The sequence below is a fragment of the Penicillium argentinense genome, assembly GCF_028826775.1.
Source record: "Penicillium argentinense strain IBT 30761 chromosome Unknown utg000003l_segment0_segment0, whole genome shotgun sequence".
Taxonomy (NCBI): Eukaryota; Fungi; Ascomycota; class Eurotiomycetes; order Eurotiales; family Aspergillaceae; genus Penicillium; species Penicillium argentinense.
Genome location: NW_026622662.1, coordinates 728,083 through 751,969, shown reverse-complemented (window position 1 = coordinate 751,969; position 23,887 = coordinate 728,083). Strand labels below are relative to the sequence as shown.

At 53.2% G+C, this 23,887-nt stretch overlaps 7 protein-coding genes across 7 annotated transcripts; 4 read left to right on the top strand and 3 right to left on the bottom strand.

The window, feature by feature from the left end:
* Positions 1-1,563: 1,563 nt before the first annotated feature.
* On the bottom strand, positions 1,564-2,593 carry N7532_002421 (Clr5 domain-containing protein; the record flags this gene model as incomplete). The annotated part of the gene is made up of 2 exons (XM_056614915.1): positions 1,564-2,407; positions 2,466-2,593. The coding sequence occupies 2 exons, from the start codon at positions 2,591-2,593 to the stop codon at positions 1,564-1,566; spliced, it is 972 nt and encodes a 323-aa protein (XP_056477887.1).
* A 1,102-nt stretch (positions 2,594-3,695) lies between these two features.
* N7532_002420 (uncharacterized protein) lies at positions 3,696-4,034 on the top strand (the record flags this gene model as incomplete). The annotated part of the gene is made up of 1 exon (XM_056614914.1): positions 3,696-4,034. One exon carries the CDS (start codon positions 3,696-3,698, stop codon positions 4,032-4,034), a length of 339 nt encoding a protein of 112 aa, XP_056477886.1.
* A 3,776-nt stretch (positions 4,035-7,810) lies between these two features.
* On the bottom strand, positions 7,811-12,784 carry swr1 (putative SNF2 family helicase/ATPase (Swr1); the record flags this gene model as incomplete). The annotated part of the gene is made up of 1 exon (XM_056614913.1): positions 7,811-12,784. The coding sequence occupies one exon, from the start codon at positions 12,782-12,784 to the stop codon at positions 7,811-7,813; it is 4,974 nt and encodes a 1,657-aa protein (XP_056477885.1).
* A 472-nt stretch (positions 12,785-13,256) lies between these two features.
* On the top strand, positions 13,257-13,891 carry N7532_002418 (uncharacterized protein; the record flags this gene model as incomplete). The annotated part of the gene is made up of 3 exons (XM_056614912.1): positions 13,257-13,382; positions 13,463-13,774; positions 13,862-13,891. 3 exons carry the CDS (start codon positions 13,257-13,259, stop codon positions 13,889-13,891), a joined length of 468 nt encoding a protein of 155 aa, XP_056477884.1.
* A 1,044-nt stretch (positions 13,892-14,935) lies between these two features.
* On the top strand, positions 14,936-19,207 carry N7532_002417 (C2 domain protein; the record flags this gene model as incomplete). The annotated part of the gene is made up of 5 exons (XM_056614911.1): positions 14,936-16,854; positions 16,907-17,092; positions 17,148-17,616; positions 17,678-18,262; positions 18,314-19,207. 5 exons carry the CDS (start codon positions 14,936-14,938, stop codon positions 19,205-19,207), a joined length of 4,053 nt encoding a protein of 1,350 aa, XP_056477883.1.
* Positions 19,208-19,543: 336 nt separating this feature from the next.
* N7532_002416 (gamma-glutamylcyclotransferase family protein) lies at positions 19,544-20,266 on the top strand (the record flags this gene model as incomplete). The annotated part of the gene is made up of 1 exon (XM_056614910.1): positions 19,544-20,266. The coding sequence occupies one exon, from the start codon at positions 19,544-19,546 to the stop codon at positions 20,264-20,266; it is 723 nt and encodes a 240-aa protein (XP_056477882.1).
* A 485-nt stretch (positions 20,267-20,751) lies between these two features.
* On the bottom strand, positions 20,752-21,442 carry N7532_002415 (adenine phosphoribosyltransferase APT1; the record flags this gene model as incomplete). Its single annotated transcript, XM_056614909.1, has 2 exons — positions 20,752-20,897; positions 20,971-21,442. The coding sequence occupies 2 exons, from the start codon at positions 21,440-21,442 to the stop codon at positions 20,752-20,754; spliced, it is 618 nt and encodes a 205-aa protein (XP_056477881.1).
* Positions 21,443-23,887: the final 2,445 nt, after the last annotated feature.

Sequence of the window (23,887 nt, the reverse complement as noted above, 5' to 3'; positions counted from 1 at the left end):
GAAGCGGTAAAAAGGTACGAAGAGTCAACGCTACCAGCAAACCCATGTCATCGGGACCTTTCAAATCAAGCTAGGCATCAAGCTACCGGGCTGGTTTTCAGCCCTGCACTGGCCACGATGCCGACATTGTGCACCTCGCTTCAGCAGACGAGTCTCATTTTCATAGCGAAACGACAATGGACAATCAATTTGGAACATGGCAGCCACGTGTGAGCCCAAAGTGATCTGTAACAAATCCCCGAACAACGAGCAACAAACAGCGTGTTCGATCTCGACGGTGTTTCAGCTATGCAGCAGCTTTCGGGTGTTTGAGGCCTTGTTTCAAACTCCAACGCATGAGCACGAGACCAAGATGCAGCCTGCAGGACCCTATGCAGGGCATGATGCAGGGGGTAGGTTCTATTAAATGAAACAACTGTCAAGTAGAAGGCAGTAGTAGTAGATCCTGACCATAACAAGCGACGCCAGGCGTCGAGTAGCGCCTCCCAAGGTCCTCAGCAAGATCGAGCTAAAATAGACTTTGTCATTGTGCGTTGTACACAAGATGAAACTGACTCAGGAGACATACCAGAGTAATTAAAGGAGCTCTTCCATGGCACCAGGGAGGAGAGGGGCATTGATTTGATCCGACAATAGTCGCGGAGGTAATTACCAGATCGGCCGGACAAAAGCTCAAAAGTAGGGCCGGGATCCAGATGAGGATCTTCCATCGGCGAAGATCATGATCATGTGGCAGCCGTTAGACTCGGTAGACGAACGGTGGATACCCGGACCTGGTTTTCTGGTTTACTCCGGTTGCTCCGGCAAGAAAGCATGGCATGCGTTGAGAGAGAATCGCGGGCACATGCTTATCACACCAGAGCCCCAGCCCCTCCGAGGATCCAGGGGAGCAAACCAATAATTGCGCAATTGATAAGGTTACACCTAGGTTGCCCTAACATCCCTAGAGAACCATATTAGTCACTTCGTCACTACTACCTGACACTATCTCGGTGGGCCGGAGATGAGCAGTTGTGGTTCCCACGTGGGAAGAGGATAGATTGTGAGTCGACATTATATTTTGTTGGTAGATCAAGTGGATGAAGGTGCAAGCACTCGGTAGTATTGCCGAAATGGGTATCAAAATGTAAAGTCAGGTGATCCAAAGGTAGAATGCGCGCAAAATCACTCAAGTGGCAACAGAAGACAATTTGACGAGGTTGAAATTACAAGTCAGTGCACGAGGTATAGGTATGAGGTATCAGATCAGGACACATTCCGCCAACGCCGTATATCCAGGAATCAAAAGTAGAGGTAAAAGACCAAATCAGCCCCGCCACGAGTGCAACACCAAGTATTTCATACACAGGAGTCTATTAGATACAGATCACCGCCCATTTTCACATGTTAGAAGAAAAATGAGGAAAAGCGTAAGAAAAACGTAAAAGACGTAGATAATATATGAGACAAGGGAAAGAAAGAAAACAAAGACAAAGGAGGTATCACAGAAATGCCAAACACTCTTCACGAGTACCAAACGCCGGGGAATCTTCTTATTGCTGTCAATGTCGAGTCACGGAGCCCTTAGGTTGAGTACGGCATCATGGGCGCACACATCACAGGCTGACTGGGGGGCATCGAAATGATTCCCGGCGGAGGCTGGTGGTACGAGTGGTGATATTTCCGGTCGGAGTGCTCGGGGCGACCATGACCATAGTCATACTGCAAAGACATTGTGCGCTTCCACGGCTTCGCATCGTATGTCTGGTAATCCTCACCGGGATAATGGGCGAACTCGGGAGGGAAGACGCCCTGTGCAGGAGGAACCATGTAGCCCGAGACGGAGGGCGGGAGGGGTGCAGAGTGTGGAACACCGGCCGGCGGTGTCACGGGCTCGAACGGCACTGAGTACCAAGGAGCCTGGTGCATGGTGGGGTTGAGGCCCAGATCAACTGAGACAGAGCGAGGAGACCACTGGGCCATGGCCGGGGGAGCACTCGACCCGGGGCTCGGCAGACAGGACTCGGGTGAGAGGGGCAGGCTGGAATAGGAGGGCGTCACGACGGAGGAGGTGTTGACCATGAGACCCTGTCCTACAGGGGAAGTCTGCGCGGGGTGCTCGAAAGACGAAGTCACTGGGTTCCCGTCGGTGAAGGAGTGCACCGAGGGGTCGCCCGATGGGCTGGGCGTCAGTTGCTGTGAAGCAATTTGCGGCTGCCCATAGAGCGAGTGGGTGGGTGCCACCCAGTCGGCGGTATGCCTGGCGCAGTCGCGCAGGGGCGAGGACTTGCGATGGCGGGGCGAGGCCGTCGAAGACCTCCGATCCTTGTCCGATTCGTCGTCGGTGGCACCCTGAGGCTTCTTGCGAGTCTGGCGCGAGGGCTTGGTGACACGCCATTTCTTTAGACGGCTGCGCAATTGTGTTTCGCTTGGGAAGAGTTAGCACGATCCAGCGGCCACAAGGATCGAATGCAAGAGATACTCACCTAGGATTGAAATCGTCCGACCGGATCTGCTTGATGACCTGCTTCAACGGCCATTCTTCCTCCATGTACAACTTGGCGATGAGGGCCTTCTTCTTTTCCCAGACATCCGACGATATGGAGGTCTTCATCCTTCTTGCGGTTCACAATTTGATCACGAAATCACGAACGAGATTGTGTCAAGGTCCAAGGTGTGTGTAGTGGGTGAAAAGTACAGGGTTGAGTGTTCAGAAGGAAAAGACCGGGGCCAGCAGATATATGTAGAGGAGGAGAAGGCGCGGGCCCGGGGAGGAGCGAATAGACTCGACCACTCCCCAAAAGGGATTACTGCCGGGTCTGGATTTCTCCTCCACCGCAATCTCCCATGGCGTCGGGTCTGTCAACGTTTTCCCTCTTACCCCCAGCACGCATGGTCGATCATCGCTCGGGATTGGCATGACGATGCTTGACGTGGTTTTGGTGGATCGGCGGCGATCCCCTGGTGGATCATTGACATCTCTCCATCTCGTGCACTTCCCACCCGTGGGCTTTCCCCAGTTCAGCACTTGGCGCAGCCATGCGTTCGTGCCAGACAAAGCGACGGCCGAAATCGACAGATCATCTTGACCCTGTCCACCACGATTGACAGCTGACAGCCTCAATTCCCTCCTGCCCACAGCCCGCAATCCCCCCGGCTGCATCGTACGCTCTCATCCGATGATCTATCCAATACCAATCAATACACCTTCCCAGTACCAATCCTGCATCCTGCAGCTCCGATGTGGACTGCGTGTTTTACAGTTCCCCCTCCCTGATCGGACCAACCCTACGAACATGGGAATGTCTCCATCCCTGCGGCGAATCGACGACTCTCCGGGACCCGGGGCTACTGATTTACATGCGGTACCGAGCTAGCCTTGTGGATAGGCCTGGAAAGCTCCAGTCCAGATAAGCCCAAAGCCCATAATGCCCCTCTCACGTTCTTCCCCCAGGCCGAGGAGGGCTCCACTTCCACAGGGGACGGTGCCACCTCCTGCTGGTCCATCCTCCACAGGATCCAGGACCAGCACTAGCTGGATCTCACGCAAAAAAAGCCAAGGTTGCCGATCCTTTGCCGGTCCCGGGCCTCTCACCCGGTGTTTCTGGGTGGGCTCTGCACCGGATGTCTTCCCTAATGCAGCGGATCCAGAGCCGTTGGGCGTTTCAAACCTTCTATGTAAATTCCGATATATAATCGGAATAACAGAGTCAACCATGTGCCGGATGGCTGGCAAGAGAGACGGCCACCCATCTCCCGATGGCGAATCCCATCGGAACCAAAAGGGTCTGTTCCGATCCAGTTCGCCCACGGCTATCCACACTAGCGAGAAGCGTGGACCAGACCGACTACCAACTAAAGTAGACCAAGACCACGCCGCTGGGACATCACACTGGTGTGTGCACGGCAAGCAGCGCCTTCGACGCCCGTGTATCCCGTCTGAGAATCTCGTACACGAATGGAAGCCAACATCTACGGGCTGTATGGAGTACATAGACGCACACACCATGCTGGAGGATGCTCCCGGTGAGTTCTTCCCTTTTGCGGAACAGTGAGATGCGCCTTGGGCCGAATGCACTAGGGAGCGAACGGGTATGGCGTCGACGCTAGTGGGAAGCACCCCCTCTCTCGGACGAAACCAATGATGACGAGATACGTGGGGCAGCAGTTCGTGAGCGCGCCAATCGATCCGGCCGAGGATCATCTACGATCTACCCGGGTCCTCAATAGTGGATATGGTGGAGCCTCCTAAGCTCCAACGAAGGACAGAGCCGCCCAGGAGTCGCCCGGATCAGAGCTCATTCTCTCCAGGCCGTCCATGATATCGGAAGTATCGGAATTCGTGCAGAAGGTGCTGAACGAGGAACCATGGAGGACAACCACTGCCATGCCGACCATGGATGGCGGCTGTCCACTACTTGCTGCAGATGGCACCTTCGCTCCAACGCTAGATAGGCTGGACAGACAACTGCACTGCACTGCACCGACCCGACCCGACCAAAATCGCCACTGGCGCATCCTGCACGACGTCCATGCTTTTCTAACCGAGGCCTTTTTTAACACCTTCCCCTGTCCCAGCCAATCACTTGTGGAGGGGGAGGGTATTTTCACGGCTGCATGGTGTGACACACCGGTCGATGCAAAACTGTCATCGTGGCCGTTTAGGGAAGGATTGACTTGTGTCTGCATAGCATACTTTTGCCAGATGGTCCCCATTCTGTCGATCCAGGGTACCATTTCGAAAGGTTCTTTCCCCGGACCCTTGACCCAGCTGGCAGACGCACCGATTTCCACGTTTCAAGCCTCCGGAATGAAAAGGCTTAGAACTGCCGCGGCGATTGAATCCGTGGTCCAGGGATTTACGTCAATTCCCACTTGGGAGGCACTCCAGGAGCGCTCGTCCGAAACCCTAGCCATTTCTTTGTCTGACTAGAAAGCTAATTCTCTAGCAAGGCATTGAGGTCGCTCATCCAAGTGGCCAATATGGGCAGGATAGGACTGACTACGCCGTTCGGAGTATAGGCTGGCTCAGGTTAAGCCAATCTGGACCACCAGCGGCGACCAGGGTAGATAGACCTGTCTGCACAGCAGACGGAGGGAGACAAAAAACAACGTCAGAGCAATGATTCGCCAGGTCAGATCGAAGAACAAAACTCGATCGAGCTGTCTCATATCGCTTGAGCATACCATCCCTGCATTCAAGCGAGAGGCCGCACATGCCGACTGGGGGAGTCGCGCTGGGATGCTCCGACACGTTTGACTACGATAGTACTAGGCCACGCTCATACATAGAAATTCGAGATTAACCTAGACCTATTAGACCAGCTAGCCTCCAGGCTAGTCTCGTTCTGCTGGCATCCACAGGCCCCCCCAGGCCCCCTCTTTTTCGCACCATTCCGCTGACCCAATGAGATGGGCGGGTTCGTTTCTTTTTTGGAGAAACCTGAGCAATCAGCAGGCCTGCTCGATATTAACAATCTCGAGGGATCTCCGGATCTCCGTGGATCGACTGCAGCTCATGGCTGTTCCCCCGAAAGCTTTCCAGGCTCCAATCATCCGGGACTCTCTCTCCAGACGGAGAAAACCTTCTGCAAGATGCGCTCCTCAAGTCACAATCACGCTCCGGTGATCGGTGGGGCTCGATGCCTTACTTTCCCAACCACTGTGCTTCCCGGAGTCATCCGGGGAAAGAGGGGGAGAGGGGGGGACCATCACGAGGAGGAGGGGGAAAGAGAACCGAGGAGATGAAACTCCGTACCTTGACTACTCCTGGCCTGGTTCCATTGCACTGGATTGTCTCCTCTTTCCCCCGGCCGATAGATACTCGGCACCGCGGCCATGAGACATACCTCGTGAGCTTGTGCAGAATGCGAACCAAGGAACCAGACCTGCTTATACCCCGATGGTGGGACCCGTTACTCCAACTGTCTCCAACGTATTCCAACGTATTCTCGCATTCGTAGACCCACTTAGCCCTATGTACCACTCACGTGGGCCGGAGATGTCGAGCGGACAACGCTATCTGCTATGGGGAGTCCATACGAGAGGGTAAAATGGGGGGATTATATGTGGAAGAGCTCTGTGCGATAGCAGGAGAGCGTGGCTATTTTTCGGAAAACCCATCCCGAGTACTCCCTTGGTGTGAGGTGGGCACCAGACAAAGGGGAGATCGACGCGGTCCCGAGAGGATCGACCGGGCGGCCCTCATCCTCCATGTGTTAGGGGTGAAGCACTTGGTCTGTGGCCGGTGGCCGGGTGGGCTCTGGGTTGCCTCTCTCCGGTCCCTTCTGCCTGGTTCATGCTCAAGTCCCATCTCCTGGGGTTCGAAATCTAGTCATCGTGTCATCGACCGTGACCACAAAGCAAGGGAAGAGACGCCGGCGATAGGAATTGGGAATCCTTTCGTCCGTCCGGAGTAAAAGCTCCAAAGAATCACAGTTGCGTCTCTCGAAACGTGCCTCGCGACGAGGAAACAAAGGTCAGAACCTTATTCTAGTTCTAGAGAGAGAGTGGCGGCCAGTCAGCATAGAAGGTCGGAGGCAGAGTTGAGTCCGTGATAAAGTCTGAACGAACCCCATCTCCCCCTCCACCTCCGTATGTGCAGCAAATCATGCGCACTGGGCAAGCCTTCCAATTCCACAACATGATTATAGTCTCCATCCACCCCTTCCAGCCAGAGTCCAGAGTCCATGTGTTTGAACCAGGGCAGTGGGAAGGAACGGATGTGCACAATTGCGTCAAGACAAAGCTGCAACGTTAGTCCCAGGTTCGATCTCCACCGCGACTAGATGAGTATATTCTCCGGAGAGCCTTTTAAGCACGTTTTGATATAATAGTATTTGTCAGTAGCTAATGAAGGGAGCACGCTTCCGATCGGAAGAGGCTTAAGTTTCGGATGGTTTTTCACGCCCCGCGTGTGCTTAGGCCCTGCCTCGCGAGTCTAGTTTGGGTCTAGTGCATTGACGATGAGGTAGGTTGTGCAGCTGTGACTGTGCCAGCGGGCTAGGGGATCTCCAGAAAAGTGGAGCGGGAGGATCGGTCGTAGATTAAAACAGGCTTATAGTGTCGTTACACTAAACCAGAAGAGACAACGGAGAAATCGAGCAGAGAAGTGGAATCGCCCTTCTACATCAATATAAAAAAACGGGGAAAGAGGCCCAACCACCACGCATTTCCCAAACCTAAAAACCTTAACAGGAAAAAGTAAAATCAAAACATCGCCACAGCGTCACACTATTCTCGGCTTTGCATTTGGTCTACCCTACCCTAAGGTACTCCATACTGTACACACCGACTGGCGCTACCTACCTGTAGTATCTGACAACAGGCTCATCTCCCACGCGACACGTTCCCCACTTCATCGACACTATTAGACACTTACTCCACACAGCGACTCGCCTTCCAATCAATGAGACAATAGGGGGCGAAAAAAGGAAAATTAGATGAATGAAGATGATAATAATAGTACTAACACACTAACGTCCAGGAGAAAAGAAAAGAAAAAAGGCAAAAAGGAACATCGCTAAAAGGATGCCAGGCAAAAAAAGTAAAAACACACAAAATGCCACGGGAAAGTAAAAACCCATAAAACGCTTCATCGGGTAATCAGCTCCGGCGCAAGCCATGTGCATTTGTGAAACGTTGAGGGCGTGGGGTAACTGAAGATACAGGCTGAGGAAGGAAAAAACCCTCCGGCGTTTCCTGACAAAATACATCGAACAATTATTTGAGAAACAACGCCAGAAAAAAAGAAAACGTATCAGGATTTGATATTTTCACACAGTTTAACACACAGAGGCATAAGATTGCAATGCAATGCGAAACGAATCGCTCAACGACGCCGTTTCAGATGATGCTCCTTGCCCTTCTTGGACTTCTTCCTGCTCTTGTCCGGTGGGAGCACAAGAGGCTCGTCACGCATATTCCATTCCATGAAACGAAGCAAGTAGTCATCAATGTGACCAAGCTGCGGCTCTCCGGCTGCAGGTTGAGTTCCGTCTTCGGCGGCGGGTAGGGGAGTACCAGGCTGTGCAGGGGTGGCGCCCTGAGAAGCAGTATGAGCCTCGTCAAAGTCACCATCATCCGCATGCTCGAGCTCCTTCTGCGCATTCTTCGCCGCATCGATATCTTCCTTGTCCTCAGCCTGCTCAAAGACACGAGATCTGGTCGGAACGTTATTCCCCAGGACGCGATCCATTGCAGCACTAGCTTCGTCGTGACCGTCACGCTCGTCATCCTCGACAACGACCTGCGCGTCCTTCATCTTCGTGAAGGCATCGGTTGTGAACTCGCCCTCCTGAATAATGACGTCGTCGAGCATCCGCTTTTGGTTGGCTTTCCGGAGGATGTTGGATTCAATGGTATACTCGGACACGAAGCGGTAGATGTGGACGTCGCGAGTTTGGCCGATACGATGGCAGCGATCTTGACATTGCTTGTCCATGGCGGGGTTCCAATCGAGATCGTAGAAAATCACTGTGTCGGCACCCGTAAGGTTGATACCAAGACCACCGGATCGACTGGAGAGGATGAAGGCCAAAATGCGGTTGTCGTTGTTGAACCGCTCGGTGAGCATGTGTCGCGCCTCAACCTTTGTAGCACCGTCGAGTCGGAGGTAGCGATGGCCGTGGATGTTGAGGAACTGTTCCAAGATATCGAGCATCTTGGTCATCTGCGTGAAGATAAGGGCTCGATGACCACCGGCCTTCAGATCACGCAACAGCTTGTCAAGACGCTGGAGCTTGCCGCAGTCGTACTGCAACAACCGCTTGTCCGGGAACGCGATAGAGAGTCGCATGCGGGCCTCATGGAAAGGATCATAGGACTGATCGCGGTTGGTATTGGTTAAAAGGCGCGTTTCCACCGGGGTCAAGGCAGCTTCGGTGGTACCGGCGGCGACAGCGGCGGGAGTAACACACGCAAACCTCTGGACGTAGCCATCCATGTTGATGGATCTTTCTTCGGTGGTAAGGATCATGGACGCGAGGACGGATGACCGACTGGAGAGCCATTCGGCCATATTACTCTTCCGTAGCGGAGCATTCGAAAGTGCATGTTCCTTGGTGCCGGCCCGAAGAAATTCGATCAAACTGCTGCCGTAGACAGGACGACGACCGTGACGCTTGGATTCGAAGTAGAGACAACGCTCTAGTTCGGCCATTCTTCTCTTGCGGCAGGCGTTTTCCAATGACTCGAGGATTGTCTCCATGTTTGATCCATCGAAGCCCATCTGCCAATTGGTGCGACTGTATTGGCGCTCGCGGAGTTTCTTGAACGGGCCAAAGGCCATCAATCGGATGCTGTCGTCAGCCAAGCGGCGTGAGATGTCTTCGCGAGAGATGGGGGCCAGGTTGAGGAAGTCCAAGTCAACCTTGGTCAAAGGATGGTCGAAAAGCAGTCGTCGACGAACCAGAGATTCTGTGGCCTTGTATTCCGTAGACACAGAGCGGGGCATTGCAAATGATGTAGAGATGGGTCTTGTCTCGAAGAGATCTGGGTGATTGCAGACCTTGCGCAGCTGCATCAGGCAATGGATGATGGACAGGTAGTTGCCGGAGGCAAGAGTTTCCCTCGTCTTTGCCATGGACATGAAGCCATCGTAGAGGAATCGCTGGCGCTTCGACAGTCGGCAGTAGACGACATGCTCGTACTTGCCGGGCATCTGCTTCTCGACATCGGCCTTGAGTCGTCGCAGGATGTAGGGGCGAAGAACTGTATGGAGTTTGGTAATGACTTGCTTAGCCTCATCGTCCATCGTCTCCCTTCCATGCTCGAGAATCTGCTCGACTGGCCGACGAAACCATTCGGAGAATTTGGTGAGATCAGCGAAGCCTTGGACGGCGCCACGGCGGCCAACACCACCTTCTTCACCGTTTTCTTCCCCGTCATCTTCACCATTGGAGGGCATCAGGAAGAAAAGAAGCGACCAGAGCTCAGTGAGGTTATTCTGCAGCGGAGTACCGGTCAAGAGGAGTCGAGCGCGGGTTCGAAACGTGAGGAGGGCCTGCCACCTCTGCGAACGGAAATTCTTGATGTTATGCGCTTCATCAAGAATCATGTAATGCCACTCGTGACGTTTCAAAACCACCTGGTCCTGCAAGATGAGCTGATATGAGGTGATCAACACGTTCCAGGAATTGTCATCGGTCCAGCCCTTGCGCTTCAACTTGCGCTCGTCTTGGGTGCCATAATAGGTCATGATCTTGAAACCAGGGCACCATTTCTTGAACTCCATTTCCCAATTCATCAGCACACTGGTGGGCACTACCACAATATGCGGGCCCCAGATACCATGGTCGACAGCCAGGTGGGCGAGCAAGGCTATCGTTTGAATGGTTTTACCGAGACCCATCTCGTCGGCCAAGATACCGTTGATGTGATTGTTGTACAGGCCAGCAAGCCAATCCAATCCATAGTGCTGATATTCACGTAGTGTGCCGCGAAGTAGATGGGGGATAGGTGTTTTCGGGCCTGGGGCGGGAGAATGGCTCGCTTGCAGTGCATTTTCCGCAGCGGGCTCGTATGAAGAAACGGATTCGGGTTCAGACGGCTTGGTCGCAAAGGTCCCCGGAGAAGCCTGGCTCGATACCTCCCCAGTCAGTTCGGGCCGATGCACGACTTCATCGACCTTCTCCTCGGCCTCGGTGGTATAAGCCTCGGTGGGGATGGGCTCAGCAGGTTCCGTAGGATCAGCAGAATTTGGCTCAACGGTTTCATCGGTCATGGGAGTATCGACAATAGAAGCGTCGGTATCCGCTGGGGCTCCTTCAGAGGCTTCTGCGGCTTGTGCCGGTGTGGCTGTAGCTTCGGTGGATGTTCCTTCTTGTGGTCCGATAGGAACAAGAGAAACCTCGTCTGGATCTTCCATTTCATCCTTCTCGCCCTCTGACATATCCACGTCTGTACCCGGCTCATCATCCACATCCTCGTTTCCGTCATTGGCAATAGGAAGGTCTTTTGAAGAAAAGAAGCCCAGCAAGCCAGGCGCACCATCACCCTCATCTTCGGACTCTTGTTCACTCTCCTCTTCGTCTTCTTCATCATCATCATCGCTATCGCCCATATCATCATCCATGTCAGTCGAGTTGTCGCTGTCGTCCATCATCACTGAATCCACATCATCCAACTTGGTATCGCCGGGGGTCGCCTGCGAATCGGCCTCGTCGGGAACGGCTTCACTATCATGTAGAACGGATGGGGTGATGCCAGAAGTTGTAGACATTTGGTCTCCGGTATCTTCCGCGGTCAGGTTGGCGTATTTCAATCGAAGTTCTTCAGGGGTCAGGTTGGCATCATCATCGAGAATATTTTCATCGTCCATTTCCGATTCTGATGAGGACATGTTGCTCTCGTTGTCTGTCCCAGAATCTGATGAACCATCGCTCCCGTCCTCCTCCTCGCCCTCGCTGGTTGGAGCGTCGCTTGTAGGGGCCTCACCAAGGATCTCGGAGCGGCGCTTCTCGAAGAGCATGGTCGAGTTCTTGATAGCACGGTCCAGAGCCTGCTGATCTTGAACTTTCCGTTCTTCCTCCCAACGCATCAACCGTATGCGATCAATTTCCGCACGAGCCAAATCAAACATCTTCTGCAGGTCTTTGCCAAGTTGTTTACGCTTCACCCGTACCACCTCCTGTTGTTCACGCAAGATGTCTTCCGGATCCTTGTGGCGCTTTCTGTACGCATCGGCGCACCATTGGGCGAACAACTTGGCGGTCTGTCGATGGCGCTTGTGTTCCTTGTCCAAGAGCTTCTGGAAATAGAGGGCATGAGATACTAGGTGATCCTGGTGCGAGTATTGTGGAGGAGGTTCTTCTTGTTGTTCCGTGATGTATGCCGAGCATACGTCTGAGCTCAAAGGACCACCGGGCTCAGCTGCGATCACGACTTCACGACGCCTCTCGGCCTCTTCCAGAGCCTCCTGTTCCGACAGCAGGTTCGGAGCGTCCTCGCGATCCACCCATTCCCGGAACGACTCATATCTTTTGTTGGTGATGTGGCCAGGGTGTCGAACAGGCAAGATAGGTTTCTTGACTTTGATACGCAGTCGCGGGACCTTTGATGACCCTGAGTCCAGCTCCTCCACATGTCCATTTGTATGCTCGATATTTTCGTGGGGTGGTGAGGCTGCGGAACCTGAGTTGCGATCGCGAAGGGTACGAGGATTTGCGCCATTCAAGCTGGGGCGGGAGCGGTGCAGGGTGCCAGAGCTTCGAGATCTCGCGCGCGAGTGGGCCGACTTTGATAATGGCGACTGTGAAACTGGCGCTTGCTTAGCATTCGCGCCCCGGCTGGACGCAGTCCGGGGTGATCCATTGGTGGTCACTTTGCCACCAAGTTTGCCGTTGGCTGCGGTACGCGAGTGAGTCGCGGCAAGTGGAGATGACGTGGCAGGTTTCGCGCTGTCGCGGGCACTTTTCTTCACGTAGTCGCTCTGCGCAGCACGAGTGTGTCGTTTATCGGATTGTGGTTGTAGTTCTAGAGGCACCGCGTTGGTCCGCGAAGACCTGCGCTTGCCTTCAAGTTGAAATGAGGTTGGCCCCTCGACTCCGACCTTCTTCCAAGGCGGCGACAGTGGTCGTGGCGTCGATCGGCGCGACGGGGTCGTGTCGGTCAGTCTTCGCTTCTTCGAAGGAGGTCCTTCGAGTTGATGGACAGCTTCGTCGTCTTGCGGTTCGGAAGGGAGTGAGTCGTAGGGGCCAGAATCGGGTGCTTTTTCTAGAGCGGATGCTTCGAGACGTGGAGAATCAGGGACTGGGGTTAATGGTTCATCGGGAGGCGATGGGACGTTGGGACTGCCGTTTTGCATGACTTCAAGTCGCGGACGACAGGGGCCTTCTGCACAGGTGACCCCAGTTTTCCGAACAATGACGCAGTCGGAGTAGGCGATTTTGGCATCAGCGGGTAGGTAGGGTCGAGTCGAGGTGCCACACGAAGTTTGGCATGCTTATCGGGTCTGTGGCGTGGATGGGGATGGAAAAACGACCTCGACGGGGGGAATACGTGAGGAAGTGGTTTTTTCGTCCGGGCGAGCCTGTTTGACTTGTAAGCGCGCCCGCGCCGCGTTGATGCCTTGTTGATGCCTTGTTGGTGCCTGAGGCTGCCACCTCGCAAACCTCCGCTTCAACCTCATCATCGTCCCTGCAACCCTCCACCTCCCTTCCCATCCACTCGCCTTTGTCTCCGGTCCTTTGGCGAAACCGTGAGTCACCTTTTCTGGTTCCGCCCGTCTACTTTCGAGCTACTTGAGGGTCAATTCTGAATTTCAATTACTCTTCCAGATGCTGTCTCAACGGATCCTGGCTCGGCGCCTGCCCCAGGTTGCCCGCGCCGCCATTGCCCCCCGTGCCTCGTTTTCCCAGGTACCCGCTCTCCGTGCGACTGCTGAGGCCGAGGATCCTGACCAGGTACGAACTCCGGCTGACCCCGCCGCGCCACCTGATTGCCCTGTGACCTACCCACGATCGGTGTCTAACTGCATACCCAGAACAACAACTACCCGAACCCTCCCCGTGTGAAGCGTCAGTTCAGAGATCCGTATGGCGGCTGGTGGGATGCGCAAGAAAAGCGCAACTTCGGCGAGCCCGTTCACGAGGACAACGAGATCCTTGGTGTTTTCTCTCCCGAGCAATATAACCACGTCTCTGCCCGCAAGGGTCTCACCCACTTCGGTATCTTCGTTGCGAGCTTCCTGAGCCTGGTCGGTGTTGTCAGCCTCTTCTACCCGGACAAGCCGAGCGTTCCCAAGACCTACGAGGGTGGTCTGGAGAAGGAGCTGGGCGGCCCCAATGCCCTGCCGGTAAGCTACGAATCCCTTCCCGCCTTTCCATTTCGAGGGACGGTGCAATCATTGGAGTAAACTCTCTAACTCCGAGGTATTTGACAGGCCCGCAAGGCTGGTGATGACAAGTGGTGATTCAAATCTGTTTTATCTGTTTGTTCTCTCTTGTGTGTGTAAATACCAATACGACTTTCTTCCTATATTCGGCGTCGCTTGAGGGCCTCTGATAGACAATGAGGCGAGACAGTGATCTCGGCTTCTTTGGCTCGCTTTGAATCAGTCCCAGGAAAATTCGACCCTTTTGTTCCCACAATTTTCTTTCAGCCTCGGTTTGCGACAGCTCGTGGCGGGTGCACATTTGAGTGAAGCCACCGAAGCCACTTTGGACTCCACGGCTACGCGAGTATATCAACATTTCTGTGAAGATCTCTCTGTATACTAGAGCTGTGCCTACTCCAAGCACCTACCGTACGTAGAGCTCGGGTGCGTATTGGGCGGGCGACCCAGTAGATATGTATTTGTCAAGAGGGACTCCACTCCACACATGTATATCTGGCTGATTCCGCAAATGTTAGGAATTGAGAATATTTCAAACCAATGGTGAAACGGAAGCAAGGCAACAAATAAAAATTAAAATTGAAACCAGGACCAATCCCGCATCACCGTCACCTCTTACCTGCATCTGTAAAATTGTCGCGACATCGATAGTTCGGCCTGGTAGTGTCGGCCACCCTTGCATTGCGCCTGCGCGAACCCCAGTAGCGCCCGCAGGATCGGCTTCAGAAGCCAAGGTGGCTGAACAATCTTTATTTTCCCAGTGCGCAACCCAAAACCAAGGATTTCCCCGTTGACTGATTCGTAGTGTACTATAGTATTATACACTATAGTACATAGTACTGTGGCCGGTTGTGTCAGGCATTGTTGTTAGCTCGGGCGCCTACGTCAGTTTGGCTGTGTTTCATCCTCCACCCCCCTCCTTTCCTCCCAAGTAAACATTCTCCCCTCCACTCGCTCCTTCTGCGCCGGTCCCACCTGAGACATTCGCCCCTAAAAAATACCTTCAGGACCTTCCACGGTGAATGCTGGCAGGTGGTCTGCGTCCCCCATTTCCATTCATGGTCCCGCATTCCACTTGCTCTCTCCTCCGATCCTCTCACGCACCCACTACCGCACCGCTCCATGTCGACAGCTTCTAGCCAGTCCCGAGGAGTCAACCGGCGGATCAACAGCATCCAGAATGAGGGTCGCCATTCCCGCAACTCCTCCGTCTCGCGCCGCCGGCCTCTCAGCGCCAGCGTCACCAGCAGCCATGCTCTCCGTGTAGCCTATCTGGCCTATCTCCTCCACCCTCGTTCGCGTCGCATCCAGAATGCTCCCGCCGCCCCGTCACGACCGAAGCGATCCTCGACCTCAATCCATGATTTGATGAGCGACTTTTCCCTTATCAGGGATTCGAAAAGCACCAGGATCCCCCATGGGTTCGTGGCCGAGCTGGAGAAGCGGTTGACAGGGGTCTTGATGGGCAAGGAAAAGAGAAAGGAATACCAGGACCATCTGGTCGTGCGCACATTCGCGGCCTTTCTCAACAGCTTGAAGGAAGACTCCTTTCGTAAGCGCATGGAGAAGGACCGCCGCGCGGAAGATCTCGTTCTAATCTTCTACTCGAACGCCATCAAGGAACTGAGCAAGGGCAAGGAACACGACGATGATAGCTGGAAGCTCATGGTGGATCGACACGTTGCGCTCTTTGTTCGCCTCCTTGCGCTCATCCTGAAAAGCCACGACTGGGCGAAGGACCGACCAGAGCTGGCCAATCGGTTGTCTGTTTTGGAAAACAAACTGCTCCTGCAGGACCAAGATCTGATGGAAGGCAATGGCGCGACGACTACAGAGGCGGTTGCCCCTCTCAGCTACGATGTCAAGGACATGCCGCTGGTGCAGCATGTTGCCAAAATCTTTGGAATGACATCTAGTCAAGCGCAGTTGGAAATTGACAAGCACAAGACGACCTGGACCGAGAAAGCAGCGCTACAAGATCTCAAGACCTATCAAACGCACCTCAACCTCCAAACTCACAAGACACTTTCGCGAGATGACTTTGAGACGGATGATGCCTTCGAAGTATGGAAGAAGTGTGAAGGCCCTGATCTCTCGCAGATGATGCTTGCAATTGTACAGTCCAACCCCGAGTTAGCAAAGAGTACACCCGGGGCCTTGCCCGCGATCAGTCCCGCCGCGGATGATGACCTGTCGAGAACATCTTCTGGCCGCATGTCTCATGGCTTCGACTCTCCCGTCGACCTGTCCTCGCTTTCGTTGGGCGTAACAGATGATGATTCGGAGGAGTCAGATACATATACCTTTATCCCATCTGACCCTCGTAGCGTGTATCGGCACATTCTCTCCCAGGCCCTGAGTCATGACCTGCGGGATCGAGAACTGGAGGCCAGTCAAGCCTCGTCTGATGCGCCATCCATGAAGTTGCTGTCGAAGCAGTCCACAGAATTGCTCAATGAAATATGTCTCCGCTGGCGGATCCCTAATTTCTCGCGCATTGTGCTTTTCCTCGATGTGATTCAGTCCAAATTTGTCGATAATGAAATCGACCTCAACACTCTCGATTCGGCATTTACCTTTGTGAAAGAATCGCCCTCCAGTGAACCCCGGTCGAAGCGCAGCAGCATGGCGGTTTCTTCTGTATATGATCGCCAGAAATGGACAGTTCATGATCTGCAAACGATGCAGATTCTCCTCTCTAAGCTCCATGAAGCCATGCTTCGCGAGCTGTATGATGTGATGATGGACTGTTTTGAAACCAAGCCGCGACCTCTTGGCCCTGTGATGTATGTTCTCGAGAATCACATTCAAATGGATCCGAGCTATACAGAGGACCCGGAGGACATCGACCGATTCTCTTCATATGTACAGGACGGCCTTGCCCAGAAAGCGACGGAGAAGTACCAAAGTTTGCTTAGCCAGTTGGTTCCAGTTGATCAGGAGTCTTGGCAGTTTGACAATGTCATTCAGCTGGGCGACTCGATCGCCAAGCTCGCACAGAAGATACAGAAGCGTTACAGGAATAACCCTGAGATTATGGGGTAAGTACCTGCTCGAGCCCCTGAAGTGTGACTTTTTTACTGATATTCATAGTGTCAACCCCTACACAACGCTCTGTCTAAGTGTGCTCCCCATGTTTGCTGAGGACGCAAACGAGATGGTCATCCGGATCATCGATTCTGCCAAGAGTAGGGGAGAGGAAATTGATATTGACGAAGGACTCGATCTTTACAAGCAGCTTGCTACAGTCCGACGTCTATTCATCAATACAATTCCTGAGTACGTACTGCTTCAGCCCATTATTGTCTATGTCTTTGCCGCTAACGGGATGCAGTACCCCCTTCCCTTGCCATGTGGAAGGCTTGCTCGAAGAATTCGTTTGGAGGTGGCTTCGCTTGACGGACCAAAGTGTCATGGAATGGGTCAACCAAGCCATCAGACAGGATGCATTTGGTGTACGCGCTGAGGAGGGTGTCGAAGTGGCCCCTGAAGAAAACCGTCATAGTGTGTCAGTCATCGATATTTTCCGGTCGTTCAACGAAGTCGTGGAGAACTTGGTACATATGGAATGGGACGACGATCTCGGATATGCCAAGTTCATGACTGCCCTCTCCAACTCGATAGGAAAGGGTGTGGCAAAGTACTGTGAAGCGTTGGAGCAGATGTTTGCCCGGGAGCTGGACCGTCTTACGCCAGAGCAGGAGGCTGCCTTGAACCAGACCACGCAGGAGAAACTCATGCAATTTGCCAAGGACACATGGACGAACAAGGACAAGATTGAGCCGTTCCAATTCTTGTCGGAGGTAAGTGGATTCCATGTCGCATGTTCCCTCGGTATAGGACTCTAACTCGGGTTCGAAATAGTCTCTGGTTAAATTGAACAATATCGAGTATGCTCTCGCTCAACTGGACCGACTCGAGCGTGAAATCAATGTTGACGGATGCGCCGATGTCATTGCGAAGAACACCCCTCCCCAGCTGAAGAAGGTCCGCAAGTCTACGACATATGTCTTCACTATCAAGGTCGTAGAGGCCGAAGATCTGAAAGCATGCGACATGAACGGTGGCAGTGATCCATATGTGGTCTTGACCGACGAGTACCAAAAGCGGATTGCAAAGACGCGTATTATTTATAACAACCTTAACCCGCGCTGGGAGGATGCAGTGGATATCACAACGCAAGGCCCTCTCAACATCATCGCCACCATCTGGGACTGGGACGCAGTCGGTGATCACGACTATGTTGGTCGAACGTCAATCAAGCTTGATCCGGTCCACTTTAGCGACTTCTTGCCCAGGGAGTACTGGCTGGACTTGGACACTCAAGGACGACTCTTGCTGCGTGTCAGCATGGAAGGCGAACGTGACGACATTCAGTTCTACTTTGGCAAAGCTTTCCGAACTCTGAAGCGCACCGAGAGAGACATGACGCGACGAATCACGGAGAAGGTAAGACTGCTCATTGCTATTCGAATTTCTAGATTATTAATTTTCTTCTAGCTCTCTGCCTATATCAGCCACTGCTTGTCCCGCCGGACCTTGAAGTCCCTCCTATCTCGGGGAATCAGTATGTCCACTGTTTCCAATTTCTTGAACCGCAACCGACAACCCGCCCCTACCGGGCCGACTCCCGCTGATGTGGAAAATGCGCTGACTCCGCTCTTTAACTATTTTAACGACAACTTTGCCATCATGAACAAGACGCTGACCGAAGAAGCCATGAGAATGGTGATGGCTCGTCTATGGAAAGAGGTTCTCGCTACTATTGAGAGCCTGCTTGTCCCACCTCTGTCCGACAAACCCTCTCACCAGAAGCCCCTGACCATGCAAGAAGTGGACATCGTTTCACGTTGGCTGCTGTTACTATTGAACTTCTTCCACGCCATTGACGAGGACACGGGCGAAGCCAACGGTGTTCCCATCGACATATTGAAATCTCCCAAGTATCACGAGATTCAGAGTCTGAATTTCTTCTACTTCGAGCCCACGGAGAACCTCATCCGTACCTCGGAGCGAATGGCCTCGGCCACCGCGAACCGGCAACAAGCGAATCGCAACCGTGCCTCGGCGCCCGCACACCTCGGTGCTACGGGTCCCGGTCATGGTGGATTGGGAGTGCCGGCCGCTCGACGTGCTAAGAGCATTATGTTGTCGCGCAATCTGGGCACGATGAAGAAGGTCAAGGAGGAGAAGCGACGCGAAGCACAAGCCGAGCCAAACGACGACATGATTTTGCGAATTCTCCGCATGCGACCTGAAGCCGCAGGGTATCTACGGGATCGGAGTCGACAGCGGGAGAGACTGGCGGCGTTGGCGGCCGCCGATGCAATTGTGAAGCAGAGTCTGATGGCAGGCGTCGGTAGCCGGATGAGTGGGACGATCCCCCGGAGGTGATTAGGGTATTCGAGTATCTTTTGTTGCATGTTTTACTTCCTTTTGTTAGCGATGAGGCTTGGATACCGTCTGATGCGACTCGTAATCTGTCACATACCGATCATGAATCATTACGTATGCCTCATTTACCTTGTAGACATTGTCTGATACTGCCCCTAGCATCTAAAATCTACCATCCTCGCTCGGATGGAAACGACCGATGATCTGAAAACTCTCCGCTCAAAAGTCCGCTCTTCACCCCGCAAGCTGAGTCAAGTTCTCCACCGAAGCCAGTATAAAACACCAAGCAGCCATATTCAAACCACCCCAATCAAACCTCAGACTACACTCGCCAAAATGCACCTCAAAGAAACCCCTAAAACGCCGACAGAAACCCTCCTCTCCCTGGACGCAACAACCTGCCCCCTCCAAACCATCCAAACACCAACCCCAGCAAAAAGAAAATACCTCTACTTTGCCTACGGCTCGAATCTTTCCCCAACACAAATGGCCCAACGCTGCCAAATAAACCCAACCCTCTCGTCCAAACCGCTAGGCATCGCCTTCCTTCCCGGCTGGCGCTGGCTAATCTGCGAAGCGGGGTACGCGAACGTCCTGCCTCCGCAAGGACTGCGCGTCGGCGGACAAACCAGTCCAGCCGCGAGTAAAGTCCCGCAATCGGGCGCGGAGGATGGCGTTTACGGGATCCTTTATGAGATGGATGTTGGCGATGAGCGCATTCTGGACGTGTATGAGGGTGTGGATTGGGAGGCGGATTGCGCGGAGGGTGGGGCTGTGGGTGTTGATGTGAGGCCGCGGGAGCAAGGGGAGGGGGATTATAATAAGTGGTATCTGGAGGCGGCGATTGTGAGATGGTTTGATGCGAAGGATGAGAGAGTGAGTCAGGAGAAGGGAAGTGTGTTTGTGCTTGTTTATGTGGATGAGGAGAGGGTTGTTGTTAGTTCGCCCAAGGCGGAGTATGTTCCGAGGATGAATCGGGCTATTCGGGAGTGTGTTGGATTGAGTATCGAGGAGAGATGGATTGAGGAGGTTTTGAGGCCTTTTATTCCGCGGGAGTGATAGATTTCAAGTCATTTATATACCCTATCCAGTGTTCCTGATTGCGGTGCTAGAGTACTATGTAGGTAGTGTATGTGATAACAAGCATTGGAATTACTAGAATCGTTGCATACAGCGAATATAATTAGAATGCCGTATGGATATAAAGTCATTGCCGAAAATAAAACACCGAGGTATCTGTCTATATGGATTTGATTCATTAAGGTGGAGGTAGGGAGTTTCGAGCCCGGCTCTAATCTAACCCGCGTCCGCGCGACAAGCAGAAAAGCCAGAAAGCACAAATGGAGAGAAATCGAAATAGACGAGCACGCCATCAGTTGTTGAGCGTCGATGGGCCGTTCGGGGGTGATGGCCAACCCGGGCGACTGGCAGGCGCAACCGGGATTCGGGCACACATGAAGTGGGGTTCATTATAGGCGATCGAGAGGATCGAAGAGAATGCAACTTTTGGTACTGCGTCAGACAGTAGGAAGAAATGCGCCGGCTTAGGCCTGGCCAGTGAGGAGGGTGTGGACGGGAGCAGGGAGCTTATCGCGGCCGTGCAGAAACTCCAGCTCGAGGAGGAAGATAAAGGAGAGCAGCTCGCCGCCCATCTTCTTGATCAATTCGCCACCAGCCCAAGCCGAGCCACCTATAATTTCTCATTGTTAGAAAGAAGGTCCTCGACTTTGTAAGGTTTTGCGACAGCTGCGCGGGGTACCTACCGGTAGCAATGATATCGTCCACAACGACGACTTTCTGACCGGGCTTGATAGATCCAGCCTGCATCTGGAAGAAGTCCTGACCATATTCCTTCTCATAGGCCTGAGTCTCACAGGGACCGGGCAGCTTGCCCTGCTTGCGCACAGGGACAAAGGCCGCACCGAGACGCAAGGCGAGCGAAGGGCCCATCAGGAAGCCACGGGCCTCCAAACCAACGATCACATCGGGCTTCTGGCCGCCGGAGCTCTGCAGGATGTGCAGTTCCAGGGAGCGGATGAGGGCCTCGTGGAGGGAGGGGTCGGCGAAAATGGGCAGGATATCCTCGAAGAGAATGCCGGGGGAGGGGAAGTCCGGGAACTGACGCAGGGCACCGCGCAGTCTTACTTTAAGACTGGCGAGTTCGGCGGCGCTGGAGGGATGGGCGGCGGGGTGTCCGGAGATTTGGGCGGAGGCATCGGGGGTGGATTGGGACATGGTGAAGGAAGGGGAGAGGAGGATGAGGGGAGGGGGAAAATAAAAGTAAAAAGGTTGGAGATACCAAAGACATTAGGTAGGTTTTAGGGTAATTTTTCGGATGTACAAAGATGGAGGGGAAAATTGAGATTTCGTAATTTACGATACGATAAGCGATACCCCTCGTACAATGTACCATTGTACAGTTGTCTAGCAGGTCTAGTTACTCTTTAAATAGCTAGTCATATTGTTATTAGGTGTAGAAATATTATTTTACCATGTGTTCATGAATATATGACCGTGGCAGTCATAGATAGAGAGCACAAGCCTCGGACCTCGTATACATCGGTACAGTTGCAGTACCACAGTACCCTAAGGTACAGAGTAGATCGATAACCCCTCTATCAACCAGCGGTCAACAGCGTAATCCGCCGTCACGCAATGCATTCGACCCGGTTTCTAGAATCCCGCCGGCAGCCAGCCTGGATGTCCCGCTGCGGGCCTTAAGAGGGGGGCCAACACACCCCGATCTGCAGCGGGCGCTGGCGCCCAGCCAGAGACGGCGTAGTGCCGGATCGCTAACGCCTGCACCGGCCCAGCGGGGAGTCGGCCGCCGCGAATCAGCGCCCGCAGGACGAACAGGTTTCATGCCTATCACACCATACGGGGAGGCCAGTGGCAGCCTCTGGAGCAGTGCGAATCGAATCGAACCCGCCTGACTCACACGGTCCTTCCCAAAGAGTTCGGAGGGTGCGCTCTGGACACAGGGCGGCCGATCTAGACCCGACGATGCGACTAGGCTGGACGAGGGGCACCTACCACCGGAGTTCTATAGCCTAGAGCGGTGCCCCTCCATTTTACTACATACAAAATAGTATAGTATGTATGAAAGTGGCGGGGTTCTAAGACCATCAGGCCATGGCCATGACGATACAACCTGCAGGGCTGACACATCCGACCGTCCAGAACATGGCCATACTTCCAATCAGCCGGGGAGGATTGGGCGTCGTGGTTCTGAAACTCGTCACGGCCACCGGGCTAGCGTTTGAGGCATGCAGCGAGGCGATCGGAGGGGACGTTGCGCATATTCTGCAGGCTAGTGCGACCGAGTAACGATACTGTACCTGATTAGATCGTACCCTAGGAAGTACTAGAATTAGTAATTAAAATTTATCATCCGGGGAAGTGACTATTTGGGGTACAAAAAAAAAAGACAACCCTTCAAGTATTTCAGGATTCAAAAATGAAATCTCGAGGTGTTGTAGGAAAAGCCGAACGCGGGGGTCGAACCCGCAGCCTTGAGATTAAGAGTCTCACGCTCTACCGATTGAGCTAGCCCGGCCGGGCTGTTGAAGACGGCTACTACCTCTGGCTAGATAAGGGGAAGCAATGTACACTAAATGCGAAAAATGTCACGAGGCTCAATGCAGCCAGGCACGCTGCATGGATTAGGGTGCCGATAAGGTTGTAACGGTCGCCCAATTGACAATTACCGGTTCTTGAGCAAATACACAACTGGTATTGACTTCTTTTGTCGTACAGTACGGGCCAACAATAATTTACAAAAGGAATTCTGGTGTTCCAAGATCCGTCGTGGTGGTGTTGTACCCAATATATACAGAGCTCAATGCGCGGTCAATGTGATGCCCAATTTCACGCAACAAGTTCCTCTTGCAACACTACAACTAGCAAGTAACATCAACCCCACCGCCTGAAAGTCCCACCCTAATTTCTAGCCAAAGTAAGCCATCGAAGGGTTATGGTAGCATTTGAAACGCAAGTGAAGGCACAGACAAGCCCACACACATCCTGTAGACGATTTATCAAATTTTTTTAAGTAAGTAATGTTGACTAGAAATTTCCGTTACTATCTACAACTCTTATCAAAAATTAACCCAAGCGAAAGAAAAGAAAGGTCAGTCGGAATAAGAAGCACAACGATTCCAATCACTTCCCATTCAAATAAGTAGCCCCCGACTCTCACACTCCCAAGACAGGATTCGCCTCCCCAGAATCCTTCATCCCTCCTACCCTTGGTTTATGGTGGACATAGCCCCCGCCGGCATCGAAAAACTTCCGGCATGTTCATCGCTACAACGTATCACGGTATCTGTCATCCACAAGAACACAATTATCGTCGTTGCAGCAAGTCTGACCATCGTCGCTGGTAGCCCGCTAGAAGATGGCTGGTATATCTCGGACTTTTACGCTTCAGCTTTATGTTGAAATGCTTCAGGCTACATTGGCAATGCCTACAGCAATTTCAGCAAACCAAGAAGAGCTCGTTGATAGACACAGTCCCTACCTCCCTGACAATCCTTGCGAAATCCGCAAAGCATAAACCGTGAAGTCAGGATCTTCTCGACAGAAGCGAGTTAAGTCCAGCTACCGCGATCTCGTAATCTACTACCATCAACCGTTTACTCGAAGCCGCTAAAGCCGCGTCAGAGCTTGCCAAGAGAGAAA